The 18,415-nt window shown below is 39.9% G+C and overlaps 1 protein-coding gene across 12 annotated transcripts in view; it reads left to right on the top strand.

Moving 5' to 3' along the window:
• PRDM5 (PR/SET domain 5) overlaps nt 1–18,415 on the top strand; it is a 172,622-nt gene that overhangs the window by 38,697 nt on the left and 115,510 nt on the right. For all 12 annotated transcript variants that reach the window (XR_016440802.1, XR_016440801.1, XM_090036622.1 and 9 more), the window contains 4 exons: nt 7,205–7,388; nt 13,096–13,270; nt 14,276–14,368; nt 14,632–14,753. Coding sequence is in view for 10 of the 12 variants with exons in the window: in XM_090036622.1 (XP_089892748.1) it covers nt 7,205–7,388; nt 13,096–13,270; nt 14,276–14,368; nt 14,632–14,753 (574 nt within the window). In the remaining 2 variants the exon portion in view is untranslated. The remainder of the gene's footprint in view (nt 1–7,204; nt 7,389–13,095; nt 13,271–14,275; nt 14,369–14,631; nt 14,754–18,415) is intronic.

Genomic DNA, 18,415 nt, shown 5'->3' on the forward strand with positions numbered 1-18,415 from the left:
AAGGGGGAGGGGACCATGGGGGGAACCTCCGACGGCCCTGTCCACTCCACCAGCCCCCCGGACTCTTGCCCTGGCTGAGCCCTCCCCCCACCAGCCCTCCTGAGGCCCCCATCCCCCCAAGGCCCCCGACCCCTGCCACAGCTGGCTCCTCCCCCTGCCTTGGCTGGCCCCCCCCACACCTCTTCCCCCACCCTCCAAACCTCACATACCCCCAACAAATCTCACACCCTGAATGGGCAGCTGGCTCAGAGGTGCAGATGGCTCTGCTGCAGTGCCCATACTACAGCCCAGGTGGCCACACAGTCCCTGTTCAGTTCTGGCACACAGCCATGAGGCTGCAGCTCCAAGGGGGTGTGTGCTGTCACAAGTGGCAGTAGGTCACAGCCAGGAAGCAGCCCCCGCTGCCAGACAGCTGCAAAGGGTAGAGGCTGCAAGGGCCACTATAAGTTAGGGCTGCTTCTGCAGTCCAGCTGGCACAGGGGCTAGTGTCCTCAGATACCAACTAGCCAGGCCTCAGAAGCTCCTGCTGACAGGTAGCCCTGAGCTGCTCACCAGGGTAGCTTTTTATACCACTGGGGCCAGCACATGTGCTGGCCCCAGCCTCTGGTTCCCTCTGGCTGCAGATCCAGGAAGAGCTGGGCAGAGTCAGTTTACCCCATGTGGCAGAATTTGCCCCACACCAAAGTGCATGTTCAGGCATGTGTTCTGAGGCATAAACCTCCGGCACAAATTTGTACTGCTGCAAGTGCATGTGCTTGTGTGTGTGGCTGCGCCCCCAGCAGTGGTTCAAAATTAGAATCAGACTCCAAATTTTTCTCTTTCCATGAATTTTAAAGGAATACAGGTCTCCCTACATCTATTAGTTTAGGTTCTAGTTGATAATTGAACTTTCTGAGATGCAGTCCCTTGAGATAAACATTAAAACATTAACATTTGCCAATAGATGTTGTAACTACTACCCTTATTTCATCTTCTAAGCACTTAGAAATCTTTTAGCAACTTCATTACCAACGTGTAGTAATTTATGGTAAATGCTGATTGTTTTAAAGGTCGCACTTGCACCCTGCCAAAGGTGTATTTTTAAGTGAGGATGTTGGGAGAGAAAGTGAAAAATCACTCCTTGGAATTGAAGTCCTTTTTCAGCAGAACACTTAATCTCATGTTTCACTAGAAACATGTGCAGTACTGCTGACACCAGTGGGATTCCATATATTCCTAAAGTTTTTTTTGTGTATTTAAGTTCTGTGCTAAGTCAGAGGTCAGGTTATATTCCTCTTCCTCCCATTGTAGCCTAATCTTTAAAACTGTGACATATTTAGCCAAAGCATTCAAAATGGCTGGATCCTTCCCCAACCCTGACAGATGATTATTTCCATGCATAGCTTCAAGTATTGTTCCTATGTGATATCACTGCCACTGAATTCAGTACGAGACTTTCCAGTGATTTGAGTAGACCCTGAAGGTTGGGGAGCAGGGTGGGGGGAGAGAGAGAGAGACTCAGTTCTGGGGTGCTGAGCTTTCTCAATTTCCTTTGACTTTGATGGCAGCTAGAGGTCACCTTTATGGATAAAACTAATAAAGACCTTAGGTTGTTTGAGGCTTGCCAAACTGTTTACTCTGACAGTTCCCCATCAAAGTGACAGTTACAGATTTGAGCTCCATGTATGTTTTATACAGTGTCCATGTCCTTTTTATGTTTTTTACATGTCAGTTTTTTCTTACATAAAATAATGCTTTAATTAGAGATCTAAATTGTAATACCAAATGCAAACAGCTGTGAATGTTGAGGGAAGTTTGGATTTATCTCCAAAGCCAGAAAGAACCTCTGTGGCAGTGGTTCATTCTCAACTAGCATTAAATGTTTTTGCTTGTTTTTTTGACTACAAAGAAACCGGAGCAGTTTTCTGTTGCTAACAACTCAGAAAGACCACAACAGTTCAAATGTTTTTAACACCATAGATACTTACTTGGAATCTCTGGCTGTGTCCTGACAAGCATGGCTGTGCGGTATGTGGCACTGCAGGCATGTTTGCGGTGCACATTTAGAAGTTCTCCATGCTGCAAGGGAGCACTGTCCATGTGTGCGCTGCTTCACTTTTTTTTCCTTTGGTTTTTTTTGACCCCTAGATATCCAAGGGTCAGAAAGTCCCACAGGAAAGAAAAAGTGGATCAGTGCACACAGACAGTGTGCACCGATCAAAAGTGGAGCCAGGTTGCCTGGAGCCGCACTGTGGCTGGTAGCTAAGCTAGCTAAGCTCCATGCAGCAGAATCCCTGCTGCTGCAGCTCTGGGAGGTCCCCAGGACCCCAGGTAAGGCTTCTGGGGCCAGCGTCCCCTACCCCACCCGGGTTAACTTGCTGTAAGCCAAAGCGCGCTTGGCACAGGCATTTCTTGGGGACAAGTAGTGGTGGTGCAAGGTGAGCCGCTACATCTACACTTGGCTGGACACACCCTCTGGGTTTAAGTTGTGAATCATGTCTGCACACTTAACGGTACTAACGTTGCATGGCATTGGGGATGCCATGCATCCTAACTAAGAATCACTGCTCAATCAGCTTTTTTTATGTCTCATTTTAGTTTCAAAAGTAAAACAGGAATAAAAATTACATTCTTTTCTTAAAAGGCAGAAAAGTGTGTCAAGATCTATCTAGTTCTAGAAACCGAGAATGGAATGAGAACTGGTATATACATTCTACTAGAATGTTGGTTAGCATACTTTTGAAATATATGAATGCAAAAAATCAGAAGGTTACCAGATTTATATTAAAAGCGAATAGTATGGCTGAGAGGGGACATAGATATATTCTTAAAGAATGGGTTCAACTTATAAGTGTGGGACTTCAAAGATTGGTAAGAAAGACAGAATTTCTACATGGACCCAGAAGTTCATGAGCAATAAAAGACAGATTTTTTTTAGAAGATGAAGGCTTAAGCTGGTTATTAACAGCACAGCTGAAACCTAGGCATTCTGGGTTTTAAATCATGAGTTGCTAGCACCTGAGCCACCAGACTCTCTCAGTTAAACAAGGTTTTAACAAGTTTGTCTTGCTGCAGCCACCACTAGAGGGGAAGAAAGCCACTGTACTGTGTGTGTGTGCATTGTGCAAGCAAACTATACGGAAGAATGCTAATAGAGAGAACCATAGAGAGGAGTGATACATAGAAATCACAAAATGGATTTTACTTTCCATGTAAAATGCCAGATTTTCATTGCAAAAATGAAATCTGAAAGACTTTGATTTAGAAACTTTTTTTTTAGTGGCTCTTAGGGGTTGAGTTCCTTTGTGTCCTTTTTCTCCCCCACCTCCCCAGTTGAACTTTGGTATTGAACTTTGGTGAGAAGAAGCCATACAATCTGGTATTCATTCTCATATATTAAACTTGTCATGGGACATCTCCTGTCCATTTTATATGCAGGAGACCATAGTACAAAAGTCATATGGCAAATACAAAACACCTATTATGAAGATCAGAACAAACGAGCTTCATTTGTGTGAGCTTGATGTGTAGAATAATGTGGCATGATACTAACTACTAGGGCTGCGTGAAGCTTCAGTTGCCGATTCAGTTCAAAGGAGATTCAGCCCAATTTGGTGGTTGAATCTCCAAATCCGAATCAAATCAGAAGACCCATTAATCTCTCTGAATTGAACTGGAAGCCTCCAAATTGATTCAGAGAAATTTGACGACTTGGCCATAGACACAGCTTTGTTTTTTTTTCTGTGTACTTCGAGGTACCAGGCTTGTGAACACTTAGATGGTGGGGTGGATGGAGCATCCCATGGGAGTGTGTTGCGGGGGGTCTTCCGTGCGCTTGGTGGTGGACCCAGAAGTGTACCAGAAGTACTTCTGGTCCGCTCCTATGGGACACTCTATCTGCCCACCATTTCATGAGCTGCACCTGGTACCCTGAGGTATTAGAAAAAACATATAAAGCTGTATTTATGGCCATATTGCTGATTGGATCGCAATTGAATCTTCAGATTCGGCCGAATCAAATCAGGACAGTGATCTGAATCAGTGAATCTCGGCCTGATTCGGGGAACAGTGATTAATCTAAATTGAATACTGTCCACTTTGCACACCCCTACTAACTACAGGTAAACACTAATATTTTAAAAATCCTGATTATTTGAATTCCTAAATTAAAAAAAAATTGTTTTCTTTTTTAAATCTGGGATTCATATTAACTTAGTATTTTATTACACGATCCTGTTTTTATTAAGGTTTTTCAGATACCTACTTTATCCCCAAGAAACGCCATTACAAAAAAATTGGAATAATTGTAAAAATGAACAGAAATTGTAATGTTTTGTGTCTACAATGGTGGGTTTTTAAATGTAAGTATTAACCGTGAAAAATAGTGTTTACAAAAAAGTCTAAAAATCTCATGGGTATTTTATTAGTGTCTTTTTTCACCATCTTCCCTGCCCACTAAAAGGAAAGAAGTAAAGATGGAAGAAAAAGATTTACTTGTTTTTCAATTGAAACATTTTCATTTAGGAAAAAAGCCAGTCTGTTTGTGAAACATTTAGTGAGTTCTAGTCTGTAGTGTCACAGGCACCACAGACATCTATCTACAGTGTAGTTTCAGCCCATGTTAGCCTTTGAGGGCTGACAGTCCTCTAATATCCTTTCCATAATATCCCATATGAAACATGCACGCTCCTGTGCAGTTGACTGGGAAAGAATCCTAGAACACTTCAGCACAAAGAACAAAAGAATATGCCTTCATACACACGGGCAGAGCAAAGACAGTGAGACTGTAATAATGTGGATAGGACTTTGCTGTAGGACTACTTATATAGGGACTGGACTAATATGGATGGGGTGCCACTGCCTTTTGGTTTACTTTTCATGGCTGGTGCGCTTTTGTGTCAGAAAATGTGCATGACCAAATCCAGAAATTGCATTATTGTGTCAGGTGTTTAAGATACCAGTGTAAAACTAGCATGTTTCCTGTGTAGACTGTGCACAGGCCTTTGGGTTTTAGGAGGATAAATTTACATTGGATATTAGGAAGAACTTTCTTACTTTAAGGGCAGCTAAATACTGGAACAGATTACCTGGAAATTTGTGGAACCTTTAATACTATAGGCCTTTAAATACAGGTTACATTTGACTGGTAACATCTAGACGGGGATGTTTCTGCCTTAAGCTAAGGGTTAGACTAGATGACCTCTTGAGTTCCATTCCAGTCCTATTTTTTCTATTATTGTGTTTCAAAACAAGTGGTTTACATGCACAGAATTGTCCTGCGTTATGAAGGACTGTGTTGTTCAGTGATATAAAGGAGGCTTTCACTGATCTTTTCATCCAGTCTCTGCTGAGAAAGAGAGGAGGGAGATTATTTATTTACCTCAAATCAAAGTTACAGAGAATGAGTTATTTTTTATTTATATTGTAATACATTAAAGTTCTCTGAAACACGTGGCAGTACCATATGAAAAGCAGCAACTCTTAGATGTTTGCAGAAGTTAGGATAGTCTATAGATGAATATCTAGGCTGCACGATATATCTTGAAGGATATGTGTAATTAGATTTGTTTTCAGTGACTATTATTGGTGTACAGGTAAAACTGTGGTGAGTCATTGAAGATTGCTGTTGCTATCAAGTCTATTGAATTAAATGGTTTTCACTGTTGTATGAAAATTACTTTTTTAATATATTACAGACCTTCCAATGCATTCGAAATACTATATCCCTGTTGACAGTTTAAATTAATCTTAGCATATTACAAAATTAAAAATCATTATCTTGTCCCTGTGCTATGAGCTTTTTATAAAATATATGGCTAGATGTATTCTAAAAGAGATTCAATTAACTTCACTGGATGTTAATCAGATAAGTATTAAGATTTATGACAGCACTTGGAAGTCTTCATTAGGTAAATATGATTCCTTTGTTGCTTTGATAGCACCCAAAGCACTTGGCTTCTGTATAGCTGAAGAGGCAGCCTAGTACATCAGCTTTTGAGAGGACAGCTGTTTTTGTTAAATGGCTTATTTTTTAAATCTGTTTAAGTAAACATTGGACACAAAGCAATGAGCTCATGTATCTATTTGGAAGTTTACTTGATTGTTCTGGTTGCTTCTGAAGAAGTATTTCCTGGGGTTGGATTGGGGTGGTGGAGGGGGAGGGAGGGATGCATGGCATATCTTAGACAGTGACTAAGCTGGACCTTTTGTCAGTATTAATCTGCATAGCTGCACTGATTTACACCATACGACCGTCAAGCCCTCTTTTAAGTGTGTTATCATGAGCTTTGGGAGGATGTCTGTCATAATTCTGCAGTCAGTCTCATCAGAACTGAAAGCCTGTTTGAAAACAAGAGGGTGAATCCTTTGGAGAAGGATGCTTACAAACATACAGATAATTAAAGTTGCATAAGTTTTAATTTAACACTTTCCGCTGGTTGGTGTGCTTTACTTCCCACCCCTGACTTTTTTACTATGCTGGGGGAAGATCTAGGCATTCATTCTTGCGAGGGTTTATCTCATAAGGAATGTAGGTTGTAGCCATGTTGGTCTAAGGACATAGGCAGACATGGTTCTTGGGTGAATCTGATGTCTTTTATTAGACCAACTCCAATAGTTGGAAACATTTTTTTTTAGCAAGCTTTTGGGTTTAAAACCCCTTCCTGACAAAGGGTTTTTAAACCTGAAAGCTTGCTAAGAAATTTTTTTTCCAGCTATTTAAGTTGGTCTAATATAAGATATCTGATTCACCCAAAGAACCTTGTCTCTCATAAGGGAGATTTTCCATGTTGAAATATGGATGATGTTTCCCCCTTGAAGAAATTGAATTAACACTTATATACTCATGGTTTCTACTTGGAGAGCATTGATTCTCCCAGTACAGATGAAATGCCTTTATATGGCCTAAAAATGAGAGAAGAGGCTTTTTCAACGAAAGGAGAAGAGCTGCTGATCGTTGGCATAGTTTTCTGGCACAAATTAGAGCAGTATCAGGGGCATTCCAAACATTGTTAAAATGGGAGGACGCTTTTTGCCCATGCCCCAGACCTGGAAAGAAATCTTAGGACTGCATCACCTGTAGAAACACTTATGTCAGTTGAATCTTTCAGTGGTTGGCAAAGCTGGCTTTGAGGCTGCTCTCTGCCCCTAGAATCCTTGAATCTAACTTCGATTTTTATGTTTATATGATGATGATCAATTGGTTTTGCTTATTTTTTTGCAACAGGAAGGGGAAAACATTTTTTATCTGGCTGTTGAGGATATAGACACAGATACAGAGCTTTTGATTGGCTACCTTGACAGTGATATGGAAGAAGCAGAAGAGGAGGAGGAAGAAGTGATTCCTAACCAAGAAGACGAAGACAGTAACAACAATAACAATAAAGAACTACAACAAACTAGCGAGAAAGGTACACGAATAAATAGTTTTGTGTTTAAAAAACAATCACTAAGGGAACAAAAACCTCATTAGTGGGAAGATGAATGGATTTTAGGTATATTTCAAGAACACTGAAGGCCATTTACATTTTATATTGTTATATAAGATAGGCTTACATATAACTTTGGTTTGGGAAAATTTTAATCAGAAATTATTTTAATAGTGAGATTATAGCTCTACTCTGTCTCTAGGGTAGAAGTAGTTCATATACCTTTTGTTGCAGGGCTCCTATCTACATTCCCATTTCTGTTTTTGAAGAACATTTATTATGCTCTTTTAACAGTGGGTTTTGTAAGATGATGATCATGTTGGTCACTGTAGAAATTCCTATTCTAAGTCCTGAAGTTGTGAGAGTTTGGGACTGTAATGCTAGTATCCAGAGATGTGGACTATGTAATTGGCCCCAAGTACAAAGGTGATCCCCAAAGTATAACATTTTTCATATAAAGGGCAAGACCATGTGGAGGAGTGTTCTTCTAATTTACCAACAAATGCTCAAGTACAGTGCAGTGTTGAGACATATGAATTAATGGGAAACAAAGCTCTTGTCATGATAGCATAGTGCTCCATTCACATTAATGTGCTCATGTGAAGCTTGATATTACTTCAGGTAGACTGCTTCTAGGACCCAAAGTGCCTTGCTTAGAGCTAGGTACATACTGTTTTGCAGTGTGCCACATAGATATACCTCATGACCATATGAGAACATACAGTTAGGTTCTTTGCTGACCAGTTTGAGGCCCTCGTACTAACTAGAAGTCCGAATGGATTATTAATTTAGAGGAAGACAGCTCCTCGTGCAGTCTGCTAAAGCAGAATTAGCCATGAACTATTTAGCCAGGTACAGACATTACACTTTACCAGTATAAGTGATTAGAACCTGTACTCGTAACAGAACAGAAATTCAGCACCCAGAGACTGGTTTAAAATGGCAGAATCCAGCCTGAGATTTACGCCCCCTTTGCCCTTCCCCCAAAGGACAAATGTGTGTTCTGTTCATTACTAATCTAAACTACACCACTTACAGAAAACCACGTAACAGATCAATTACACCTCAGGCTTTTTGAATGCATGTAACTTAGCTGCCTTTTTTATGTCAGCCTCATGATTTGATTCTGTTACCTACTGTATCAGTTTGGTGACTTGGCAATTTGAACTCATTAATCTACTTAATCGATCATCAACCCTGATCTCAGTTTGATCCTTATAGTGTTCCTTTCTTAATTAGTTTAGGAGAGTTATAGTAGTTCAGGCTTATTATTAGTGTCAGCAATGTGTTTGTATGTGCCTGGTTATTCATTTCATAAAATCACTAAAAAGTCCACAGGACTGATTTATTCCTTCAGTTTGCAGCACAGGACAGTTATCCAAGAGTAAAGCTCATTTAGGTGAAATATCAGCTCATTTTCTAAATGCATACACTGTCTCTCAGACATGTGCCCTCACTGAGGCATTAAACAGTCAGCAACAACTTTAATCTGTTGCTATCTGACAAGCTACAATTGTCGAGGCATTGAACATCTGGACTTGGTCTGGCCTTCAGATTCTGTCTCGTTGGTGTAAAGGGGGGGATGGTAGGCCGAGAGCAGCCTCCACTACTCTTGTCTAGGAATATGTGCTGAAGAAGGTCTTGGTGTGATCTATAACAGCAAAATGATAAAGTGACTTTTATGCTGGAATATATGGACTTTGGGCCCCAAAGTTGGATTTGAACTCAGACTTATGGAAAAGGGCATTACTAATCTATGAATTGGTTAGACTTGGGGTTGATATTGGTGCATTAGCAGAAACTTGACTTTCAGGTAGAGGTTCTATCCAAGAGAATAATTACATTGTTTTCTGGCATGGGAAACCAACAGGAGAAAGGAGAGCAGGGAGTAGGTTTTGCTTTTAGAAACAGCTTACTGTTTTTCTGTGAAAGTCCAGTTGCTGTACCTATTTGACTCATGATGCTCAGAATGCATACACAGACTGGCTATGTCATGTGTAGTGTCTATGTGCCTACCCTTCAAGCTAGCAATGAAGACAAGAATGTTTTCTACCAGCATCTTGAAGAAGAGATTGAGAAAACTCACAGAAATTAGACCATTATAATACTTGGTGACTTCAATGAAAGAGTTGAATGTAGTTTTGAGAATTGACCTGATATTCTGGGCAAATTCAGAATTGGTAATATGAATGAAAATGGCCAGTGAGCGTTAAAACTTTGTACAAGTCAAAATCTGTGCGTTACCAACACCTACTTCACTGGGAAAATCATAAGAAAGACATTTCAGAAACATCCAAGCTCAGGGGACTGTCACCAATTAGCTCTAGTACTGACCAGGTGCAGCCACCTGGAAGTAATCGTGCGTATATGGTCTTATCACAGTGCTGACTGACCATGTCTGCTGTAAAGTCAGAATCAATTTAAAAAAGATCCACCATAGAAAAACTACCAGCATCCTCAGATAAACATCAGCCAAACTAAAGACAGAAAAATACAGACTTCGCATTTTTCTGTCTAGTCGACTATTTAATGAAGAAATTGTGAAAGCAACTTCACTTAACACAACCACCGAAGCTCGGTGAAGCCTAAAAACTTATGTGTACCATGCTGCTATAACAGTGTTTGGAAAAAATACAGGAAAAATGCAGACTAGTTTGAAGAGCATTCAACCACTGTTGAGAACAAAAGGACAGTGCTAACCACCTATAAGAAATCTTCTAATACCATAAGCTAAGCAATCTGAGAAAGGCTCAAAGAGAAATGCAGAAGGAGACTAAGAGATGTGCCCAAGTTATTTTATGGCTTGAAACTCTGATAATGATATTCAGAAAAGCTGAGGCAGGTTTTAGCTGTTGAATGTATGAAGGCATCAAGTGAGCAGTTGGTCAAGTCAAGAAGAAAACAGCTCCTTCTCTGAAAGACTTAAACAGAAATGTCATTACTGATGCACAAAAACAACCTTAGTGTTGGATTGAACACTATGGAATTATACTCCATTGAGACTGAAATCAAACACAAAGAGCTTGTAGGATTGCCACAGTTTGAAGTTACGGTGGATTTAGACAATGAGCCTACATTAGAAGATTTGCAGAAGGCATTAAATCGATTCCTGAGAACAAGGTATCGGGAAATGACTGTTTGCCTATGGAAATCTACACATGCCAACAATGAAATTACTTTGAAATCTTCCTGAAGTTATAGTGTTCTATTGGAAAGAGGAAGTGGTACCACAAAGTTTCAAAGATGCTTGGTTTGTACACTTATACAACAACAAAGGGGATAGAAATGACTGAGACAAGCATCATGCTCCCTAGGCTGCAATCTCTAGGTGAAGGAATCCATCCTGAAAGTCGATGTGATTTTTCGCTCGGGATGCTTCACCATTGATATGATATTTTCTGTCAAACAACTGCAAGAGAAGTGTAGAGAAAAATGAATACCACTGTACATAACCTTTATTGATTTAATGAAAACCTTGGATACAGTCAACAGACAGGGCCTTTTTACTGTGCTGAAGAAGCTGGTTGTCCCCCCAGGCTGTGGAACATCATTTGCTCATTACATCAAGGTATGAAGGCAACTGTAGTGTATGAAAACAAATAATTAGACACCTTTGACATCAGCAGTGGGGTTAAACAGGGGTGTGCCTTAGCCCCCATGTTCTTTAATATGTATTTTTCATTCCTGCTTCTTCATGCATTCAAGGGCAGCAATGATAGCATTTATCTTTGAACTAGACTAGATAGAGGAGAGGCTGCTCAGCATTGCAAGGTTTAGAGCAAAAACCAAGCTGAAGAACTAGTTCTGAGAGACTTCCTGTTTGCAGATGACATGGCCTTGGTTGCCCACAGTGAATCTTCCCAGCAATATCTCTTGGGCAGAGTTTCTGAATCATGCAAGAGCTTTGAGATGGCAATTAGTGTAAAAAAGACTGTGCTCATGTACCAAAGGGTGAAAGAACCAATACCTGATGTCACCCTGGAGGATAAATCTCTTGGTGTCATTGACAGTTTGGGGTTCTACAATCAACAGGAATCTTGACCTTCAGACTGAACTGACTATCAGAATCAGGAAAGCAGCTAAGAACTTCAAGCTATTACAGAAACATGCATGGAATAACAGCAAACTATCAGCTGACATGAAGCTGCAAATCCAGCAGACTTCTGAGCTGTCATCCCTGCTTTATGGTTCAGAAATGTGGCCTACATATGCTAGGCTTATTGGGAGACTGAACAGCTTCCACATGAGATCTCTGCTCAAGATCCTGAAAATAAAGAGGGAAGACAAAATGCCAAACACAGAGGTACTGAAGCATGCATGACTTACCGTTAGAGACCACTATCAAGAGGAGGTGGTTGCGATGGATTGACCATGTCATGAGAATGGGAGGAAGACTTTTTCTCCAAGAATATTGCGAGATTTGAGATGGGTCTAGAAAGTGAGGTCACTCTCCATGACGGTACCATGATGTGTACAAAAATTATATGAAGTCATTCACCATTAGTGTAGAAAGCTGGGAGGAGCAGAATCCTTTCCGACCTGGAGGGAACATCTGGCATTGAGTGCAGCTCAACGTGAAGCAGCTTTGATCTAGAAGATTGAAGCAAAGCGAGAGAAGATAAAGCAGCATGCTGCAAATATGGACTCCATCTAGACAACATATGGATCTGTGAAACTTGACAAACTGTCACCCTTGAATTGCATATGTCAGCCACAGATGGATTCATCAGGCATCTGACTAGACTGTTAATGTATACACTGTGATCCAAAGGATGGGCAATTGCCTACTACTATGTTGTCTCTCATCTCTACCCTCCCTGCTGTACCTTTCTTTCTCACTACCATCAAGCAAAGAGAATAGAAAACTACCATTTCACAATGATATACTGCTGAAATTTTTTTCATAAGGTGCACTGAGTGCACATTGGTGAATTGGGGAGCAAATTAGTTTGTTTTTCTGCTACTGTGGCAATGCCAATTCTGCCACAGCAGAGTGAGCTAGATCTCATTCTTGGTGCATTTTGAACAAATTCTACTTGTGCAACTATACTGAAGAGAAGTGAGATTACTTAAACATAAATGTGGTCAGATTTTTAGCTGAAGAACCTTAATTGATATGATGATGAACTATGAAGGAAACAATTTGGTTTGCTTGTAGTACTGGCCTATGAAAAAGTATCATGTTACCTGTATCATATTTGGAATGATTAATCCAGGCTGAAGGCCTGGGCATGCAACATTTTTATATCCTTGAACCCACCTCTACACTGGTTTAAATGGGGAACAGATCTATGGTGTATAGTCCTATAGTGGTGCAACTTTTTACAATCTGGAGTTGTTACTCTGGGGAAAAATTACAGTTAAAACACCAACAGTTTAGACACTACCAGGGTCCACTCCTATACCAGTGTACCCCTGGTACATTATTAATACTAATATGTTATTAATAGCTTCCCCATCACATTACATCAATTGCAGCAGCCACTCTGGGAGAGCAGGTTGTCTTTCCACTCTAGGCAACAATTTAAATTAACTTGGTGTTCGTTAATTGTCCTCAGGGACAATAATTGTGAATCTGATTGTGGCATTTAACATAGTACCTTTTCAGAGTAGAACCTTATTTTAAATTAAGCAGAAATATCAGTTACTGGAAATTATTTCTCTTCTATTTTTCTTTCCAATCATACAGATTCTTTGAGTTGTAAAGAGGACCACGCATGCCCAAATTGTGAATCCAGTTTTGCCAGCCAGGAGATTCTAGCTGAACATCTTCAGACTTTGCATCAAAAGCCCAGTGAAGAGAAAGAATTCAAGTGCAGGAACTGTGGAAAGAAATTCCCAGTTAAACAAGCTTTACAAAGACAGTGCGTACGAATAAGAATGTTTTCTATAACTTTTAAAATCAGTACTTTGCCTTAGTCTATATAATTAATTTCTTGTTCAAGTGCCTACAAGGTCCATGCCTCTTTTCTAATAGTGTTGTGATTTAAAAGGTGAGCTGTTTTCTTTCAATTAATCTTTCATACTTTACTCAATACATTAATTTTTGAATGTGTTGAGTTGCTGTATTTTTTGGAGATCCTGGTTGGAATGAAAAAGGGTCATTAATGCTTAATCATTTATGACTTTAGGAAGGCTGAAATGGAAAAATAATATCAGGTTTTGTCATTAAAGTCATATGCAGCATACTTTATATGAATATTTAATAGATACTGTTCTGTATTTTAGTACTTATATCTTATGCTACTATCTAAATTAAAATATAGATTAAATGAATGAATCGCTTTTTATTGTATGTTTAGTTACAGAGAATACTGCATTTAATCTGACTACTGGATAAGAGCACAATAGTATTACATAGCAATATGTAGATATATTCATTTAAGTAAAATCATAATCATCTCTAAAACTGTTATCTCTTACTTGTAAGTAAATACTATTAAGTGCTTATGAAAAATGTGATTTCTTGAAATTGCTTTTTGTAGAGGCAGTTAAATGAATGGAAGCAAAACCCTTTTCCCTCTTTTTGTAATCCTGATTTAGAGATTGTTTTGTGATTGGCTGCTAGCTAAATTTATTTAAAAATCTTGCAAAATGTATCTAATTAAGAATGCATACAGTGGGATTGCTGGATTCTTGCAGAATCTTGCAAAATAAAATATTTGTAACAGAGAATACATTTCAACAATTTACTATAGCTCCAAACTGCAAATACTTATACAATAGAGTAATCCCATGAACTCATTCTATATACATAAGTAAAAATACTCAGTAATACATGTCTGTAGGCTCAGGCCTATATTTTGTAATTGGCAGAGTCAAATTGTTCTTTATAGGATGTTTGCCATTTATTTTATCTTTTCTCCTAGTGTTCTCCAGTGCACAGAGAATGTCAATCCAGGCGACTCTTCAAGAAGTTTTCAGTGTTCTGTGTGCAATACCTCCTTCAGCTCAGAACTGAGGTTTTGTGTCTGAATTACTGGACTGCTATCATATCATTGCTGGCTTCCCTTTGCATGTTAGCTTGCAAGCTTGTTAGTTTATGTGAATCTTAACAGTGAACGAAGTGAGATGCTTTCATTCCTACCTGGTGTAAGTAATGCATGAAGAGGTGTGGAAATCTGCTATATGGCATGTGTTAAGCTCAGAGCAAACAGTTGCTTACAGGCAAGTTTGTTGGTATTTCTTCATATTTTATTTTTTCTTTGCTGGTTACCCAATGTAGTTATGAGCAGCACAAGGAGGCTTGCAGGGGGGATGCCAGATTCATATGCAAGGCTGATAGTTGCGGAAAGAGGTTCAAGAGTAAAGATGCCCTAAAAAAGCACAAGGACAATGTTCACACTGGTAAGAAATGACTGATTATATCATTCTAATTCACCAACTAAAGAAAGAACTATTTCTTATTTTATTTTAAACTGATTCATTGATAGTCCTACTATATTTCCATTTACTTATTTACTTCCATTTACTTGCAATATTTACTTGAATATAAGATGAGTTTTCTCCTGGGGAAAAGCCCTTCCTCTTACATTTGCATACAAGGAAACCTCATTAAATACTTTGTCTAGAATTAAACTGTTGCTAGAGACAGCATTAGCTTAGTAAATCCAACAATACACATAGCCCACGTGGCACAAATGTACTGATGGGAACCACGTGTGTGTGTCTGTGGCCCAGGAGGAAATGAACAGCAGGCCCAGAGGTACTGTAGTACCAGGGCAGCACTTGGAGAGGCCAGAGCAAGCTCCAGCACCCTTCCCTAGTGCCAAAGTGCTGATGGGAACTACCAAAGGATAGGTTGCTATAACCCATCTGAATAAAATAGAAGGTAGTGCCCATTGCTCTCAGTGCTGACTCTTTTTTCCATGGTGATTCACTGCACTGTATACATTTTGACTTCCTCTTGACTCCCACAGTTTTACTGCAACTTTCTTTCTCCCGCTCTTCCCCCCAATGATTCATTTTTCCTTCACCAGCCTTAAATATCTGGCAAACACCACCAACAAGGGCCCCAGACAGTTTACCGAGAATCCCTCTGTTGCTCCCTCTCTCACCCCATCACATATGATTAGTGTGGCCCCACCCTACATGAGGTGGAGCCAAACCAGGTTGCCCTGTACCTCATCTTCCTGTAAATTTTTGGAAGATCCCATAACTCAAGACAGGGCCACCTGGTTTCAGCCATGAATGAGGAGCTAATTAGCACCTGGATCCTTTGTGGGTGGTATCTGGAGTACACACATACAGAGCACTGCTGAGCTATGGATTCACCATAACTTTAAACACTGTTATCTCTGCTGGAATCCAGTCCAGTGGCCTATATGGTAAATCATGAATCTTTTGGCTTTGGACTAATGTCATGCATAATTTGTTCTATATATAAGTAGGTACAGCAGTGCTGCTTAAAAGTGTGGTAAAACTTGCAGTAGTTTCCAAAAAAAGGAAAATGCATCCATTCTGGGTGAACTAATTCTATGCCTACCTGTAGGGCACATTACTACAGGTATGTTTATTTCATGGTCAGTCTTTTTCAAATTTGCTGCTCACTTCCACACAGAGCCATCCCTAGGGGTATGTGGGGCCCACGGTATATCAGCCTGTGCAGGGCCGGAGGGTGGCGAGTGGCCAGAGCGCAGCACGGGGTGGGGGGACTGGGTGAGCAGCCAGAGCTGGCAGTGCGTGGCAGTTGTAGCAGGGCCTGTACGGCACTGTCTGCAGGGCCTCTCAAAGTGCTAGGCCTGGGACAGTTGCCTGGATTCACACCCCCTCCCCCCCCGGTGCGATAGCCCTGCTTCCATGTACAGGTCTGAAAGTAAGAAAGAGAGAAAAGGGAGGAATTTGGTGGGGGCAAAGTTGCCATCTGACCCTTGGATTTATTTTCCCTGCTGTATCAGTGAAAGAGGGACAAGTCCAAGGCAAACTCAATTAAATTCTATACCTGGAAAATAATACAAATATATACATTTTCTATATAGAATCCAATTACTGGGGGGGGGTCAGCTTAGATTCAGGGCCTTCATATATTTGAGTAAATATGCTACTTATCTTATTTCTATGATATTTCAATTTAGATAAACTAATTTAACTTTCTCACTTCTTCTGAGGCTGTGGATATAGCTAAGTATATCAGGAACACAGGGAATCCTTATAACCACATAGGCATATTACACAGAGATGGTCATGATGATGCTGATGACGCAGAAAAGGCAGACCTCTTCACTTTGGTTTTGTTTGTTTGTTTTGCTTTATTTTTGGAAAAGTGGGCTGATGTATTTGTATCACATGAGGATTTTTTGCTGTTTCTACGTCAAAAAATACATCTCAGATCTACCCAAGATAGACTGTTTTTTAAAAAGCAAGCATAGTTAATATCTTCCTGCCTTCTGATGCTAAGTTTGAATAATTTGGGGGAATTAATAAATACCAGGGAAATTCTAAAGCACCAGCAGAATGCGAATGTTATGCCAATATCCAAAGAAAGCAAACAGGATGGCCCCCGTGATTAGCAGCTGATTACTCTGACTTAACTAATAAATTGAAAAATAATGGGAAAATAATGGAAATAATAATAATGGAGAACTGATACTCGAGTCATATGGTAGAGAATCAAAGACTAAGATAATCAACACCAGTCAACACAGCCTTATGGAAAGCAGGTTTTGTCAGTTGCACTTGCTTTTATTTATAATGTCATTATAAGTTTTGTTGATGAAGGCTGTGCACAGGCATTCCATTTCTGATATGAGAATCATGGTTCTTCCAGTAAAAATGACACATGTACAAGCATTCACTCAGTTTCTCTCTGGGGAAACAAACTCCTTTAGGGAGAAGATCTTCCAGGGCTGACTTTGGACAGTCTCCCTTGTGAACACTCTTACACTCCCCTCCCAGTATGGTCCCCTGTCTAAGGAGCAGGTAGGGGATTTGTGGAAGTGCTTCAGTCCTCCTGAAAATGGGAGGACTGGAGCAGCTAATACTCCTCATGCTTCCTCCAAACCATGATCACCCTGGTCTTATGAAGGCATGAGGATCAGGGTAAAGGGTGCTGTTGCAGGATGAATGTCTGTACTGTTCCCCCTCCCAGAAACATTTCTAGTGATGGAAATGAATGCAAGGTTGTGCCTTAAGGTTGCCCTGTAAAAGTGATATACTTTTGTTTGATTTAGTACTGCAAGGTACTAAATAGTACCATGCTTTAAAAAGTATGTTTATACAATATTCTACATTAAATGGGTTAAAAATTACCCAAATCTCAAAAACGAACTGTTAAATGAGAATCATAGAATGTGTGTGTTGAAAGGCGATTCTGTAGGGATTGTTTCTAAGCCACACATTATTCAGATTTCTTATGCTGACCTAGAATTAAATAATGAAATTGCTGGTGATAAAATATGTGGCTTTTACAAAGATTAGTGAAGTGCTAAATAATTCTAAAGCCAAAGCAATCATACAGAATGACCTGGATTGCTTGGTAAGCTGGATCAATTCAAACAAAATGCTTTTTTTTTATACAGCCAAATGCAAGGACTTTTTAGTAGAAAGAATGTAGGACAAGCCCCCTGCATGGAGGGTGGTGCATCCCTGAAAACTGGGGCTCTGAAAATGATTTAGGGATCATAATGAATCAGTAATTGAATGGGGCTTTCCAGTATAGTGCAGCTGAAAAATGGGTTAAATTTAGTCCCTGAATATATTAGGAAGGAGGAATGGAAAGGTGACTTATAAGGAATTGGTGAGACCATTACAATTAGTGTATCCCATTCTGGGGCCCACATTCTAAAAAGACACTGAAAAAATGGAAAGGGTTCAGAACATAGCTAAAAATAACACATCATTTAGAGAAAATGCCTTAAAATAAAAACTAAGGTTAGGTACAGACATTCAAAAAACCTGAGATGGAATCAATCTAAGTTGCACAGTTTTCTGTAAGCAGCATAGTTTAGATTGGTAGTGGATGGGATACACATTTGCCCTTGGATATAGGGGGCGAGTCTTACACTGTACTC

The sequence above is a fragment of the Crocodylus siamensis genome, chromosome 2, assembly GCF_052110815.1.
Source record: "Crocodylus siamensis isolate JL-2025a chromosome 2, ASM5211081v1, whole genome shotgun sequence".
Lineage (NCBI taxonomy): Eukaryota > Metazoa > Chordata > Crocodylia > Crocodylidae > Crocodylus > Crocodylus siamensis.